This window comes from Erythrolamprus reginae, chromosome 1 (assembly GCF_031021105.1).
Source record: "Erythrolamprus reginae isolate rEryReg1 chromosome 1, rEryReg1.hap1, whole genome shotgun sequence".
Taxonomy (NCBI): Eukaryota; Metazoa; Chordata; class Lepidosauria; order Squamata; family Dipsadidae; genus Erythrolamprus; species Erythrolamprus reginae.
In genome coordinates this window covers 250,693,497-250,711,354 of record NC_091950.1, presented here as the reverse complement: position 1 = coordinate 250,711,354, position 17,858 = coordinate 250,693,497, and the positions used below count along the sequence as shown (strand labels likewise).

The window sequence follows — 17,858 nt, the reverse complement described above, 5'->3', positions numbered from 1 at the left end:
TGTATTGGACTTGCTGGCTATTTCTATTCTTGCTAATCATTCTAGTACAAATGTGGGTGGAGCAAAGGAAGAATGGAACACTCAGTGCATCTTCTACCCTTCTTCAAACAGTCCTTGCTTATTTACAGTGACCAGAATAGCAATTAGGGCTGCTGTCCCTAGAATATGATTTCTCTGATGACTTGTTTAGCTTGTCATCTATTTTGGTGAGAAAATGAAGATGGCAATTTCTTTGTTCAGGTGCTTTTCCGCAACTTGGGCGTCCTCCTCGATCCACAGCTCACATTAGAGAAACATCTTTCAACTGTGGCAAGGGGGGTGTTTGCCCAGGTTCACCTGGTGCACCAGTTGCGGCCCTATCTGTACCGGGAGTCACTGCTCACAGTCACTCATGCCCTCATCACCTCGAGGCTCGACTACTGTAACACTCTCTACATGGGGCTACCTTTGAAGAGTGTTCAGAAACTTCAGATCGTGCAGAATGCAGTTGCGAGAGCAATCATGGGCTTCCCCAAATATTCCCATATTACACCAACACTCCGCAGTCTTCATTGATTGTCGATCAGTTTCCGGTCACAATTCAAAGTGTTGGTTATGACCTATAAAGCCCTTCATGCCACCGAACCAGATTATCTCCAGGACCGCGTTCTGCCGCATGAATCCCAGCGACCAGTTAGGTCCCACAGAGTGGGTCTTCTCCAAGTCCCGTCAACTAAACAATGTAGTTTGGCGGGACCCAGGGGAAGAGCCTTCTCTGTGGTGGCCCCGGCCCTCTGGAACCAGCTCCCCCCAGAGATTAGAATTGCCCCCACCCTCTTCGCCTTTCGTAAGCTCCTTAAAACCCACCTCTGCCGTCAGGCATGGGAGAACTGAGATATCCCTTCCCCCTAGGCCTTACAATTTATGCATGGTATGTTTGCGTGTATGTTTGGTTTTATAATAAGGTTTTTTTTAGTTGTTTTAGTATTGGATTGTTACATGCTGTTTTTATCATTGTTGTTAGCTGCCCCGAGTCTACGGAGAGGGGCGGCATACAAATCCAATAAATAATAATAATAATAATAATAATAATAATAATAATAATAATAATAATAATAATAATAATAATATTTGGATATAAATATACAGCAAAAGCACCTGAACAAAGCAATTGCTTTGTTCTTATGATCTTACCAAGGAAGGAAGACCATTTAACTGTATATTTGGATAAAAAAAGATTGAATAATGATAGGTATGGATTTTAAACTGGTATTTTCCTTGGTATCTTACCAAGGAACGAAGAACATTTACCTGTATATTTGTATCCAAATATACAGTTAAATGTTATTCCTTCCTTGGTTAGATCATATAAAATACCAGTTTAAAATCCATACCTATCATTATTCAATCTTTTTTAAACAGTCATTTGTATTAGCAACAACTTTAAAGAACGCATTATCACAGAGTTGATAAACTCTTTGTGATTTCACAAAATGATTTGGTATTGTGGGGCGGAGAAGATGGATTTACTTTTTAGGCAGAATGCTCCAATTTAATTTGAGAACTTCTGTATGTTGTGAACCACTTGATAGGTTTACAAAAGCCAATGCTAAAAACAAAACAAAGTGAGGAATTTAGATCATAACTCCTGCTAGAAACTTGCATTTCTCCTTTTTAATTTTAAATCCCGGTTGCTCATTAAAAAAAGTAATATTTCTTACTTGACCTCTGTGAAAAGGAATTTCATCAAACTAAATATTGATAAAATGATAGCTGAATTTTGTAATTATAGTGATTATGGAAAATATAGTATATCTCAGTCATAGAAGACAAATAATGCATATTTTCTTTCATGCTCCATGTACTTACCAAGCCTTTGATGAAAGCAATTGGGCTGACATAATCTCTGATAGGTTTGAAGTTCTCACATGATTTCAGATTTCTTGTTATTTCAATGTCTGCTTTACTCTGTACTTCAACGCTGGTGTCACATGCTCCATACACGGTATCCTACAAAGACAAAAATACCACATTTCTCTATAGTTAACCAAAGCAAGACTGGTGACCCAAAGGTCCCTTCTCACAGGGGCAACAGTTTGTCTGGGTCACTGATCCATATCTGATCATATTAATTGAAAGAAAATGGGACGGGTATGCTCTTTACCATGGACAATGTTTGGATATTGTCTTCTGTCTCCGGTGGCACAAGAAGAGCAGAGACGATGCCTCTTTTGATGTTGAGTATATGTGTCGCTTCGTTGGCCACAGGATATAGCTCAACGTTCCTCTCATCCTGAATCTTGACTTTCAGCTCATATCTGTCCAAACAAAAATATTATTTATTTAGAAAAAGAAAAGCATTGTTTAACATTAGAATATAAAACAGAAGACCTCTAGGAAAATTTCTTTAATGTAGAATGATTTTCTTCATGCTCCAGCCAACACTATCTTCTATAGTCTTCTGTTTGTTTTTCCATCCATCTAGTTCTTGGACCTATTCCCCAGTATCTATTTCCACTTGGGGGTTCCAAAGCATTTTGGATTGCTATGGCTTGCTTCTATCTTCAAGAGCTTTTTAAGTATCTTTCACAATGCACCAATTGCTTGCACCATGCTCATGAATCACCTCAGTTACTGTCAATCTTGTCATGATGCTTGACACTATATCATTCTCTGAACCAAATTTGTTCACACCAGGCAGCCTTATAAAGCATCCTACATTAGTTTTAAAACCTTTAAGTATAACAGTTGATTGTCATCTTTTTCCTAATTTCTTCGGAGAGGGGCGGCATACAAATCTAATAAATTGAATTGAATTGAGTTACGGTAAATTGAATTTTACATTATAAAATAGCCCCATGCCTAGCAGATTGTCTCTCCAGCTATTCTCTACGATTGAACACTATATAGATTTTCATTACATATAGATAAACAAACAGATGCAAGCTTCTCCGTTATTGTTGAAAAATATAGCTATCTCTCCTCCCCAAATTGTAGGATCTCCGCCAGATCATATCTACTTTTTAAAAAGGAAAACATTACAGCACATGTCATGATGCATAAAGAAAACAAAACAGAGAAGGAGAAATCCCAAGTTTTTATTTGGCCCAATGCATTTCAGAAAGTGTGTTCCTTTTCTTTTAAATAAAAAACTTTTTTTTTATTTGCAATGGAACGTTCTTGTAAAACGAGCTCCCCCCCCCCCCCCCGATGCCTCAGGGCAATTTTTCCAATTTGTACCTGGAATTCTTCTTTCTCTTTTTTTATGTGTTTCTGTTTAAAATGCATTGTGGTAATTGCTGGTGACATGGTTTTATCTGTGGTCATAACACAGAACAGGATCCTTCCTTGTCCATCTACAATTTTGTATGTCCAGAGCTGTTTAGCAAAGCTCTGTTCTCAAACCACCTAATGTTTGAAATGTTACTGTTCTTTCGATAATTGGTTTGCAGCAGAGGTAGGTTCCTGCTGAGCCAGACTGGTCCTATAGAACCAGTAGCAGGAATTTCCCTCTGCTCACCGAACCAGCAGCGATGGTCGGCTAGACACGCCCCAGAACAGGCTCTCTCAGTGGCACCATAGGCCCTGCCATCTTGTTTTTTGCTTCCGTGTATGCACAGAAGACTTTTTTTAGCACTGCGCATGCGCACGCACCCGTGTGGCGAGGAAGCGAACTGGCAGAAAAGTAAGCCAGAAACCACCCCAGGTTTGCAGACAAAGAGATAAATCATGAGGATATTTTTCAGAAACTTTTTTCATAGGTGACTTGCAAAAAAAAATTTTTTTTACTGAATTTTTCGGAATTTGTGTTTCACAACTTTGGGAAAAAAATGAGCAGCTGTTTGGAAATCTAAACCCTTTCCTTCTTATACGGGGCTCTATGCTCACAAAAGCAATTTTCAGCTGGATGCTTTATGGCAATCATTAAGGCATCCAGATTATGGATGTTTTGCTCAGGGTCTGAGTACTGTTGCACCACTACTCTTCCCTGGTTTCATAGAGAATATTAGAAAGCGGATCACTAAAAATATGGGGTAAAGCAGGCTTCAGCATAAGATAAGGCTTGTTGCTTCAAAGTTTATGCTGTAGCGACACACCCTGTCTGAGCATAGTATAAAAGCCATCTGCAACAGAACTGTAGAGTTTATTCTCTGGCTCTTTCTTTGGGACACAACTTATATGATAGCAATATTCCATTACTGTATTTGAGGGACTACCACAAAGAAGAGAGGTTCAACTTATTTTCCAAAGGAACAAAAGGCAGAACAAGAAACAATGAGTGGAAAGTAATCAAGGAAAGAACTTCCTAACAGTGAGGACAATTACCCAGTGGAACAACTTGCTTTCAGCATTTGTGGGTGTTTCATCACTGGAGGTCTTTAAGAAGAGTCTGGACAGCCATCTGTCTGACATGGGATAGGGTCTCCTGCACGAGCAGGGGGTTGGACTAGAAGACCTCCAAGGTCCCTTCCAGCTCTATTCTGATTGGATTGGATTGCTTATTATTCAATGTCCTTCACATCAGAAAACACTTAGCTAGTATTAGAATCCTATAGAAAATTAGGTAGGAATTTTTCTTACTGGGACATGGCAGCAGTAAATTCGTCTGAATTCTTCGATTTCTTTAACAGAGCCTTTCCCTGGGCATCAATGCCATACACCTCTTCGAGGGCACATTGGTTTATCCTCAGGACAAAATTATGGAGTTGTGGAACTTCCAGCTCAACCTGAAAACAGATAAGTGAAAATGGTGTAAAACACTGGTTATGAAGTCAATTCATTTGGAATCACTTGGGCATATCATGCAGGATGTTTTCAGAACAGCACTGCTACTTGCCAGTGAGATTATGCACCAGTGGATGGGGATCTTGCTACTTAAATACTTAGCAGCAGTAATTAAAAATGTTTAAAAGAGAGCAGAGGAATTAACCCCAGGGGAAGGAGGGGAACACCCATGGCATTGCTATACTAAATAACATTAGGATTCAGGGCTTCGGTTCGTCAATGTGCTGGCATCATTTTATATGCATAAGATCATTTCCGCAGCTTTGACTAGAATGGTACGCAGATCGGATGGGATTGTGGTCAGAGAAATATTTTTTTTTGGGTGGTGGTGGTGCATAAATTTGTATTATTTTTCCACACCTTACAGAGATTCAAATTCACATACCTCAAATTAAAATACAATACAATATAATATCAAATGCCAAATTCTTAATCCAAACTTCCTAATTATTTATCCAATTTATTCTGGTATGTATCATTCATCCTGTGCTACCTCCTTTTCAAATCCTATCATCTGGATTTCAGAGGGTTTTAAAAAGTAAGAATGAGTTAAGTAAGAATATAAGAAATGGATTGTACCACGACGGCATAGTTTTGGTAGATAAACAGCAAATAGTCACGATAAATCAAGATAGCTAATAGCATTTTGAATTCAAATAAGGGTGGTCAGAGAAATCTGTTATATAAAGGAGTCAGTTATGCCTGTTATAATCATAATTTTTAAAAATGAGAAAATTTCTCTGGCTTTAGCCAGGAATGAGTTCTTAGGAATGAACTTTAAACCTCTGTATTTTGTATGTAACACACAAGAGATCTAGAGGAGAGGTCCTTAACGCCTGGTCTGCAGCCTAGGGCGCAGTCTGTTTAGATCCGGGCTGCGGAAGTGGTGGGTGAGCATGTGTGAGAAGCTGCATTTGTGAAAGCAGCACGTGTATTAAACTGTCCCCTCTCCCCCACTGTAGCCATCTCTACCCATCTACCTGGAAAGGAGGGAGACCCCTGATTTCAAGTCATAAGCTAAATCAGACATTTTAAAACTCCATTTTTAAAAGTTGAGTTTAAAACTCAAATACAATAACAAGTACTGTATTAGGATTTTTTTGTGCAACTTTTTATTGGAGGTTTACGATATCTCTGCCAAATGTGAATTCACCATCTACTAGAGAAATGTTTGAACATAGTTTTAAAGTGCTAGTATTGCCTGATAATCTGCAAATATTTGATCCTTCCCCTTCCTTACCTTGCACTTAATTTTTGAGCCGCTGTGGGAATCTGCTGTTCCAGCCACACCACTTGTGATTTCTGTTTCATAATCATAGATGTACTTTCTAAAGGGCTTAAATCTGGTTGCATCTCCTGGAAGACATAAGTATGTTTGTATGAATTTCCCCTTACAATTATTTGGATTTGAATGATTGCAAAATAAGTACAGTTCTTCACCTTATTATGCATTCTGCTAAATATCTTATTTACATAGAACTTTTTTTTCTTCTTTTTGTGCCATTTATTTTCTCAAGATACTTTGAGATACTACAAACAATTCCACATAAAAATAATTACTTTGTCAGGGTACATCAGAATACATTCAAGCAGTGAAGGGCTATCAAACTTTTTACTACCACACTGTGGGCGTGGCTTATTCGGGACGCCCTGCATTTTCTTTCAATATCTTTCAGTGCAAATTGGATGCTCTGGGGTGGAGCTCCATTTTCGCTACCCCACTGTGTTTCCCCCCGTCTGGGCAGTAGCTCACCCCTGCAGTCAAGACCAAATCAAGTATTGAATGCTGCTGTGATGGGTGCCCAAGATTTTTCTTGCCAATTGCCGAGTTTTGAATTTTGGGGCTGAAGGAGAATGGGCATGGCGCCACTACATTGATTGACGTTTGCTCTCTGGAGTATGGTAATAAGCCCAAATTTCATCTCCTGTCACTATATAGTTGAGAAAAGCCTCGCCTTCAATCTCGAAGCAGTCAAGAAATTCTCGGGCGGCACTGACTGTCGATTTTGTGTGCTTCAGTATGGACCAGAGTAACTCTGGAACCACCTGCTACCGCATGAATCCCAGCGACCGATAAGGTCCCACAGAGTTGGCCTTCTCCGGGTCCCGTCGACCAAACAATGTCATTTGGCGGGCCCCAGGGGAAGAGCCTTCTCTGTGACAGCCCCGGCCCTCTGGAATCAACTCCCCCCGAAGATTAGAACTGCCCCCACACTCCTTGTCTTTCGTAAATTACTCAAGACCCATCTATACCGCCAGGCATGAGGGAGTTGAGACACCTTTCCCCCAGGCTTTTTTATATTTATGTTTGGGTATGTATATGTTGTTTGCTTTTTTAAATATGATAGGGTTTTATGTGCTTTTTAATATTAGATTTGTTTTCGCTGGAATATTGTTTTTGTTATTGTTGTGAGCCGCTCTGAGTTTTCAGAGAGGGGCGGCATACAAATCTAATAAATTGAATTGAATTGAATGCATCTTGGGCACCCATCATAGCAGTGTTCATGCCCTTAGCATTCAGGTAGTGTATTACAGTGCGCACTTCGCACTTGGAGGGAAACGGAATAAGGACGCTTATCTCTAACCTTCACCATAATGCCAGTCAATGATCTTCGGACCACTGGCACTGCTCATTCGTTTCTGCTGGCTTCCTGCTATATGATAGTAATACCAACTTCCCCCATGAACATTCCCCGCGAGAGCTACATGCCTTGTAACCTTACTATCTGGGTAATCCTCGTGTCTTTTCTAGCTACTAGGCCCCTGTTGGATCAGGACTATGGGCTTTGTATAACCCGTCATCTGAAAGTATGATATTTCACATGTATTGTATTTATGATATACAGGGATAACTAAACGAAAACAATCAGTTAAAGAGCATTACTATTTCAGTCCCCATCATAGTGGTCTTAAAAAGAAAGATGCTAAATACCTTGATTCATATTTTCTCAAATAGGTTGACCAAGCATTCTTCTCCCTACATCTAAATATAATGTCAGTGTTGAATTCTAAGCCCACAAAAATCCCACTTCTTCCTCTTTTGCAAAGCTACCATTACAAAGCAAATAAGATAAAACTGAAGGAAAAAAATCTGGACAATTTCTGTATTTTATTGAAAGACTGAGATAGCCACGTTGTCTCTAGATGGCAGCAAAGGGCTACGTTTGGAAAAAACAAAGCTTATCAGGGGGCAGAGAGCAAACAAACTCACCAGGCACTTTGATCCTCAAGAAGAACGCTATGTAATCAGCCAAGCATTTAAGAATAAACAAGTTTTCCAGAGTTGCTCATAAGCACTTTCTGATCTTTGGCTCTTGCGATTTTAATCTGCAAATTCTACCAATATTTCATTTTCAAGTCAATTTTCTTCTTCTGCCCTTTCCTTGCCATTCATATGTGTGTGTGTATTGCTGTTAATGTGCGAAAATTTAAAAACAGATGTCAACATTGCCCAATTATTATTCTAGGGGATAAAATATTATGCAGCTTCCTTTATTCTGCCATTCTTCTACAACCATAAAAATAATATGCCAAAAGCCAAGTAAACTCTACTTGGAATATCAGAAGCACAATACTAGTTTATTTTCCAGCCATGCACTTTTTGAAGCTGAAATTATTTCCATTTCTGAAGATAACCTACTTGCACTGCCTGAGTAGAGTTTATACATCATCACTGTAATTATTTTAGAGGAAGAGAGATTAGTAGTGGGGGGAAAAATCTTTTGCAATCCACTGGGCAAATAACCAGCATATTAAACACAAGTGGATAGCTCCTAGAAAATTGCATAGGCTTTTATTTTAAAAAAGTATTGCGTATACATTTACTAGCTTGCATGTATTTTGTCCCTGTTCCCCTCACCTTGCCCCAAATCTGAATCAGATTTTAAATACTGAAATGTTGTTTCAAAGAGTTTCTTCTACTATTAGACTCCAAGTGATTTGTTAACTAATGATGGGCCAACAACTTGGTATCTATTCTTAGTGATCACATAGATTACATTTTCTAAGAGTAACTGTTCTTCAGTTGGACCCTTCAGGCTGTGTTTCCATACAGCCATCTTATTGCTGATCAGCCTCTTGTCTTCTTTTTCCTATCGTATCTACCACCAATGGTGGACTTCTCAAGGAAGCGGGGTATCTGCTAAAGCCACCAAAATATAAGAAGTCTGATTTATAGCAATAGCATTTAGATTTTTATACTGCTTCACAGTGCTTTACAGCCCTCTTTAAGCGGTTTACAGAGAATAAACACATTGCTCCCAACAATCTGGGTCGTCATTTTGCCGACCTTGGAAGGATGGAAGGCTGAGTCAACCTTGAGCCTACTGAGATTTGATCTACCAAACTGCTGGCAGCTGGTGATCAACAGAAGTAGCTTGCAGTACTGCACTCTAACCACTGCACCACTGAGGCTCATCCTTATCCTGCAATCCACTTGTGTCCATCACTATCTTTTTTCTTCTTGTGCCATATCCATCATTGGACGTTGGCGATCATGACTGTCTGTGGGATTCTCAAAAGTCTTCTCTTACATAAAAGTTGTAAAGTGCCAGTATTTTTTTCTGTCCTGCTTTTCAAAGTTCAGGTTTGGATTCCATAGAGCATCACAAACAAAAAAATTGTCTGCACCACATTAATCTTTATTATCTATAGATCCCACACAATTAATATTGTACAGATTCAATAACTTTTGTGGCTTGCTCACTCTTCTCCCAAGTTTGAACGGTTTATAATAAAGATTATACACATAAGCAATGTCATTTGGCGGGACTCTCACATATGTCGCTAGGCTTGGGGGGGTTAGATCTTACCCCCTAGCCGACAAAATGTTTTGTATGGTTGCTGTTCAAATGGGTGTGATTGATTTTTTAATATAGCTAATGATTTAGAGTAGTTTATTTAATTTTACTTAATTGGATTTAGCGTATTGCATTGTATTGTTCTTTTTTATATGTTGTAAGCCTCCCTGAGTCTCTGGAGAGGGGCATATAAATCCAATAAATAAATAAATAAATAAATAAATAATAAATAATATTGTTGTGCATATTGGTATGTACTCTGTGACAGTCCAACCTGAAAGTTTACTTAATGATTATTCTATAGCAGCCAGGAAAAAGAAGGAATCACATAAAGGAAGATATTTAAAAAGGAATTACTTGAACAAACAGGGCTTTTATTTTAAATAAAATACTTATTCAAGTAACTCCTTTCATCTTCTGTAGAATGAAAATCTTCTCTATAATAATAAATTTTATTCTGTAGAGTAAAATGAAATTAATTGTGCCCTTTCCAGTTTAGAAATCATTTGTCTAGCAATAATTAAGGAGTTATAGCTAGCAAAATACCACTCTAATAAAGAATAGCGTGATACTGTCTGATCCTACATTTGGGATAGATTCTCCTACAAGCATCTTTGTATTCTATAAAATCTTTTATGAACAGGAAACAATGCCCCAGGAATCTCTCTCTGTACAAAATGGGTATAGTTTATTTTTTAATGTTATAGATTTCTATTGTATTAAATCAAGTATCAGATGACCAGGCCTTTTTATGGGCTTGATAATAAAAACAATTAAAAATTAAAAAAAATCAAATCCCAAAGCTCCAATTGTGTACTATATTAGCAAAATGCCAATTTTGTTTCTATAAAACTATACTGTTTGTATGATTTTAATGTATTAAGGCGGTGGTCCATTTCAGAGGATGTGTTAGCTTAAGCTTGTTAAAGTCATTTTTCAAAAACTTTGTTAACAAGAGGTCAGTCTTTTGTATTAAGTAATATTAATAGTTAAGACAGAAAAGTCTGGATGATCAGAAAACAACAATTTATGTTTGATTGGCAAATATATGAAAATTACACTAGCAAAAATCAGCACCATCTACTACAAAACCTGAAAGAAACTGCTTCAGTGATAAAACATATAATTCATATATATGTCTGACTGAATTATTTTTAAAAAAGTATTTTTATATTACTATTTGTCTGTCTCTTTGCTGCTGGTCAAAATCAATAGAAAGAGACTCATAATTTGGACTAAATAAGAATCTCCCGAAACTGATGCATATTCTAAACCTGTTCTAGATTTTTGTGGAACCCAGAGACAGTTTGGTCTAGTGGTTAAAACATCAGGCAAGAAACCAAGAGACTGTGAGTCTCTTGGTTTCACCTTTTGGCATAAAAGTCAACATCTCTCTCAACCCAGAATTGTTGTGGGGAAAACTGTAGGAGGAAGGTGTGTTGGATATGTTTGTTGCCTTGAGTTATTTATACAAAAATAATGAATGACAATAAACCTCTCTGCAAGGAAATTCTCTTAAGTTTTCTCCCATAATATTGAATGAAGCCCACTGGATGTAAGTATGCTTTTGTGTTTATCCAAGTCTTGATAAATCCAACTTGTTTTATATCAGAAGCCAGTGAGTTCCATCATTAACATTTAGAATCTAGTGGAGGAAATGATCTTAATGCTGTTTTTTATAGGCAACAAATGCAGAGAAGCAACCTTACTGTGTGAAATATGACAACCATTCAGATACAAAAAGAAACAAGATACAAACTTCTGTAAACTTATTTTCATCCAGGCAACATCATTCCATCCAAGCATATCCTTTCTTAAATGTATCAATCAGACAACCTTCTATGGAAATAAATACAAGTACTCAAAAACAACTTTGAATATACACTGTAATACAAGACAAATAATTTAAGTACTGCAGCTTTGGGGGGGGGGGGAATCAGATCTATCCAACACATGAAAACACTTAAGAAGATGCAAAGTTTTGTAGACCTGGCTGATTTGTAAATAATGTTAATATGTGATAAAATAAAGATGATATCAGGCTGCCATGTTGAATCCAGTTAACATTTACGTTTGGCTCAAGTGATAGCCTTGGAGACTTGGTCCCTGAAAGCTGTATTTACGATTGCAAGTACATTATTTTTCAATCCTATGGTCTTTAAATCTGAAATGATTTAAACTGGATATGCTCCTAAGGAAGGATCTATGGTATGTCTTCTTGATACAACTATTGACTGTTATGTGACTTTCCTAAGCAATAATTTAGCTAAAGATTTAATTTTCAAGTTGCAAACTGCATTGATTCTATATTTTTAAGCAACAGCAAAAACCACACTGGAGATTCTCATGGAAAAAAGTAAGATATAAATCAAAGAACAAAACCCTTTGGCAGAAGGGATCCCCATAAGCAAATACCATTCTAAAAATAAGCAGAACCAGCAATTCTATAACATCTTATAAACTATTCCAACACAGCAGATCATTTGATCAATTCCCAATATTCTCTATAAAGTTGAAATCATATGCATGCTGAGCAGGGCCATACCCGACTTCATGCTAATATGAACGGTTTGTGAAACAAATAATTTGTATACCAAAGAGCCAAATCCAGAACCATTCTTGATTTCATAAATTCCTTACGTGTCATAATTCCAAACATCTGTCAAGACCGCTCTTATTATTAGCCACCTGACTATTGAATATTTTCACATCCAGGTTGTTTCTTGTGTTTAAAGAACCGACTCTCTCTCTCCCAGCCATCTGAGAATTCTCTACTTACGTGTTGAAGCCTCATTGCTTAGCAGAAGCAGCAGCAACAGGGGCCACAGCTGTGGGTGCCCCATGTTGAAAGGCAACCTTGGGCTGCTCTGCTCCCCTTCTCGTACTCCAACAACAAAGTCAGTTTGACTGTCCCTACTTGGACCTGCCTTTAAATACTCCCTGGCAAAGCAGCTGAGCCAAAGGGTTTAGTGTTCAGAGCGAATTGCAAAAGGTCCAAAGGTTATAGTCCTGCATCCTCTGTGCAATAGCCCCAGCAAAGCTACTCTGAGCTGGTTCAGCCCATGCCAGTGGGTGTTAGGAGGCACAGGGAAGCAGAATAACCCTTTGAAATTGCACCGCTTGTACTGTCACTTCTTATCACTGATGGGGGAGATTTCATAACAAGGGCTTGCAAAAATTATGCCTAGCTATAAAGCCAAAGGAACCTATCACTTAGGGAGAAAATATACTCAGTGTGCTAAATAGAAAATAATACCCAAAGGTATCCTTTGATGTAGAGCACAACTCTATAAGTACAACCACCAATCAATTCAGTTTGCTAAAGATTTGACAAGTTGGCTTACTACCCCAAAGCAGCTGAGACTTTCCAACTGTTAAGCAGATTCTGTCTAGCTATTTATCATCTTATTTGGGTTTTTAGAGGCTTTGGTCCCAGCTTACTAGCCACTCCTCTGGCTCCACCTTTTCCCTCCATTTCCTATGGGAACCTTGCACTGGATTTACCTGCAGGGTATTAGATCACAAGAGCACTCTTAAAAGACCCTTTTACTGCACGGCAAGAAAGTTCATATTCCAAAACAGGGACGTAAATGGCAGTCATAACAGGTTCACCATTCTAACAATTCCACCTTCTTACCAAAACCGGGATGTGAGCAAGCAGAATTCACAAAAAAGAAGGAATGGTTTCTTGCTAAGCACCAAGCAAGGAAATTGGGAGAGTTCCTTGTAATGTTTCTTTGGGGATTTAATTAAAGCAATGAAAGTCGGGAGAGTGCATACAAATGCAGAAATGGTGGTACTGAACAATGAAAAGTGCAACAATAACACAACATATATTGTGATGGCCTGCTACTGGAACGGTAAGGTGCTTTGTTTCGGTAATGATTTTGGGGATGCGAACGCAGCTGTGTGTCCCCAATGCATGCCCGTGTGAGATTTGCTTCCTGTGCATGCGCAGCAAATGGAATGTCATGTGAAGATGCTCACATGAACAAGATTTTGGCGATTTTCACAGATTCTTTGCTTCTGGGCATGTGTGGAAGCAAAAATATGGGTGAAAATCACCGAAAGTTTGCTCAGACACACCTCCTCTCATGAAATTTCACTTGCTGCACATACGCAGAAGCCAAATCCCATGCCGATGGCCTCGGAGGGCGCACTGGTAGCGCCAAAGATGGCAGCCCTTCACTGAACATATATATTCCTGATTGCCTCCATAGCTAAGTACAGTGATACCTTATCTTACGAACTTAATTGGTTCCAGGACGAGGTTCATAAGGTGAAAAGTTCGTAAGACGAAACAATGTTTCCCACAGGAATCAATGGAAAAGTGATTAATGTGTGCAAGCCCAAAATTCACCCCTTTTGCCAGCCAAAGCGCCCATTTTCACGCTGGTGGGATTCCCCTGAAGCTCCCCTCCATGGGAAACCCCACCTCCGGACTTCCGCGTTTTTGCAATGCTGCAGGGGAATTCCAGCAGGGGAATCCCCACAAAAAAGGGCACTTTGCTGGCAACGGACATCTGGAGGTGGGGTTTCCCAGTGACGGAAGCCTCAGCGAAATCACAGCATGCTCCCTGGAAAAATGGGCCGGGTTTTGCAAAAATGTTTTTTCCCTCCCTCATAGCCAGGAGCTCTCTGCAGATCTCCCAAACCCTCTGCCCACACCATTTTTACAAAAAACGAGTGAAGAACAGATCCATTTTTTTGCAAAAAAACAGGGTGCATAGAGGGTTTGGGAGACCTATAGAGTGATCCTGGGGGCTGAGGGAAGGCAAAAATGCCCCCATTTTTGCAAAAACCAGGTCACACAGAGGGTTTGGGAGGCTTGCAGAGTGCTCCTGGAGCCAGGGAGGACAAAAACCTCTTTGAAATCTTGGTGCTTCTTATATATGGGTGCATGTCATAGTCCAAAAAACATGATATGTAGTCAGTTTCACAGAGAAGTTCAAGGAATTACATATATATAAGTTATAGGTTTATCTTCAGTAGTTGCTTAAAGATGAATGAATCATCGTCACCGTGCAGTTAGCTGCTGCATAGCAGAAATAAAGATTTAAAAGTTCTGCTTTCTCCCTGTTGCTCATCACCCCTTGCTGTTTTCTCCCATTAATGGACCTATCATTTTCTTGAATTTATTCTTTTTTTCAACATCCTCCATAACCTTAGTTCTGATACTGGCTGGCTCTTGATACTACATTCATTCTTTTTCTTTTCCTCACAGATGAAATAAAAAAGCCTTTGCAAAAAAAAAAAAAGATTTGCCAGAACCTGAAGAACAACCCATTATAAACATTTAATGCAATTAATGCACTAAACATTTTGATGTTATCACCCCATTTTATGTATTTTACCTTCATTCAAGTATTATTATTACATTACAGCTTAGGCTGTGCTCTTATTTATGTTGAACTGATACATAGGCTGCCAAATTATGATTTAAACATAGATTTTATTGGAATAAAGCCCATTGACTATGTTTGTCTACAGATGATTTCTTCCAACTTTAATACAAAAAGAAAACAAAACAGACTGATGTGGCATTCAATGCAATGCAATGATCATTTTAAAGAAAATTATCACATTCTAAAACATCAAAAACAGAGCAGAATAGCTCCAAACTCATTGGAATTGTAAAACACTAGGTTTTATTTATTTATTTTAAAATCTGATTGTAAGTTTGCTTTATTGTATAAATGTAGAGTTCTGTTTCACTAATATAATTTAAAGCTGCTGTGATTTCAAAATGAAAGAAGCTAATGCTATATTACATATAGATGCAATATATTTCATACAGATGAGGAGTAACTGCTACTTTAGAAAAGCCTGATCTTTTGAGATAAAAAAATAACTGTTACCATGACTGTGTGAGTGACAGGAGGCTTTGTATGCATTATTCTATTCTATTCTATCTTGCACCACAAAGTTATTTTCCCAAAACTGCACATACAAAAAAATACAACATTTAACAGGTTGCAAGTGCTATAGAAACAGGGGGATGCATTTTAGAGTAAATATGCTTAAAGCAATCTGCCAATGTCATAGAAAGCCTTCTATGCACATTGGTAAATATTATCTGTAATAACTACTACAGGTACAAGAAGTATTCTTGCAATACTACTGCTATAGAAGAGGTGACTTTGAATCCTGTAGGGCTGTGATGGCATGCGTGCCAGAAGTGACATGCAGAGCCATGTTGCTTGGCACACGCGGCATCCCCTGTTCCTCTTCTGGGTATCTAGCTTGCATGCGCATGCAATGATCAGCTAATCTTTGGGAATACAGCAATGCCGGAAACTGGAAGAGCTCGTCTTCCGTTTTCTAGCATGTGCATGTGCCCGGCCAGCTGATCAGGGTGCACGCACGCATGGCAGTAACCAGAAGACTTGCTGGCTGGCAGATATGTGCGTGCTGGAAATCGGAAATTGATTTTCCAGTACACGCATTCCCCCCAGGCAGCTCCTCTTCTTGGTCGTGGCCCAGATGAGTACGCGAAGTGCTCCCTTTTCCTCCCTCCCATCTCCTCCCACTTATGACTGTATGACTATATGACTATAACTTGTTGCTTGTATCATTATGATTTATATTAATATTGATTGTTTCCTGATTGCTTATTTGTACCCTATGACAATCATTAAGTGTTGTACCTCATGATTCTTGACAAATACAGTAATACCTCGTCTTCCTATAGGAAACAATGTAAAATCTATTAATCCGTGCAACGAACACCCCCCCCCCCCGCAAAAAAACGTCACCGCCCAGCTGTCACCTTTTGAAACAGCCGGGGGTGCTTCCCAGCGTCCTCCTGAACCTGAACGCCAAACCTGAACTTCCGGGTTCAGCATTCGGGAGGCCGCCGAGAAGTCACCCGGCTGTTTTAAAAGGTGACAGCCGGGCGGCGGGGCTTCCCAGTGGCCTCACAAACCCGAACTTTTGCCAAACTTCCTGGTTCGGCATTCGGGAGGCCGCTGGGAAGCCCCACCGCCCGGCTGTCACCTTTTAAAACAGCCGGGTGACTTCTCGGCGGCCTCCCGAATGCCGAACCCAGAAGTTCGGGTTTGGCGTTCGGGTTCAGGAGGACGCTGGGAAGGCCCCCGGCTGTTTCAAAAAGCGACAGCCGGGCGGCGGCTTCGTAAGAAGAAAAAAGTTCGTAAAAATTTTCTGAACCCCGGGTTCGTATCTCGGGTTGTTCGTAAGACGAGGGGTTCGTATCATGAGGTACCACTGTGTATAGTTTCTTTTGTGTACACTGAGACCATATGCCACCAAAGACAAATTCCTTATATGTCCAATCACACTTGGCCAATAAAGTATTCTATTCTGTTCTGTTCCATTCCATTCCATTCTATTCTGGTCTGTTCTATTCTTTTGGCACTCGGTGCCAAAAAGGTTCACCATCACTGCAATAGGGGAAAAAGTTCTCATTGCTGAATAATTTGGTATGAGAACAAAAGCAATGGGATGAAGATAGAGTTACCCTTTCTTTCTTCTCATTATCTCATCTCATTCCCACTAGTCCACTTCCAGCTTTCTGGGAACAAAGAGCAGCCAAAAGGCTTTTGACCAGTGCATCTTTGAATAGGACTTAAGCTTCAATTCCTGTTTCCAAGGCTGCCCCTTGCTTAAAAAAAAAACCTGTAGCAGTACTTTTTGCTGTTTGTGTTAACACTCTTTTATCATGAGGAAACTCCAAAATGTAAATTTAAGTTAGAGATTATCTGCTGATAGTAGCTGTGCCTAGGAAGTGAAGGGGACAGGTGTTATTTAGTAACAGGAGGACATCTTCTTAACAGTTAATGTTTTTTTCTGTTCATTTTAAAGGAAGCTTAGTGACGGTAACAAAATGTCTGCACATCTGTTCACAGGAAATTACTTTGAAAAAAATGTTATTCAGTATGTATTTCCAGAAAAATAAAGTGGTTTAGGATTGTTTAGGATACTAATAGCCAATTATGGCATAGTGTTTAGAGTGTCAAACAAAGGATGGAGGACCTAGATTCACATCTCCACTTAACTTAACTTAACTTAACATAAACTTGGAGGAATTGAACTTGTTGATGACCCTCACCAGGGCTGCCGATAGGGCGGTACTACTGGTAGTGGCGTCAGGGGCCCGGCCAAATTGACAAATAGGGGGGCCCCGGATGGTTTTGCCGACCCCCTGGCGCCCGCAGTAATTTGTGCCCAGTGAGCAGCGCCGACGCCGAGTTCCAGCTCCTCGCTCGCACAGGCGCAGTACCGGCCCTCTCTTGGAGCGCGTGGCGAAGGTAGGAGCCCCTTCCGGGTGGTGGTGTT

General features: G+C 39.5%; 1 protein-coding gene across 1 annotated transcript in view; it reads right to left on the bottom strand.

Annotated features, from left to right (window-relative positions):
* Positions 1-12,464, bottom strand: part of APOB (apolipoprotein B) — a 50,517-nt gene extending 38,053 nt beyond the window's left edge. The window contains exons 1-5 of the mRNA XM_070732802.1: positions 12,343-12,464; positions 6,005-6,120; positions 4,561-4,706; positions 2,144-2,297; positions 1,849-1,989 (exon numbers count right to left, since the gene is read on the bottom strand). Coding sequence (XP_070588903.1) covers positions 1,849-1,989; positions 2,144-2,297; positions 4,561-4,706; positions 6,005-6,120; positions 12,343-12,406 — 621 coding nt within the window. The 5' untranslated portion in view covers positions 12,407-12,464. The remainder of the gene's footprint in view (positions 1-1,848; positions 1,990-2,143; positions 2,298-4,560; positions 4,707-6,004; positions 6,121-12,342) is intronic.
* Positions 12,465-17,858: the final 5,394 nt, after the last annotated feature.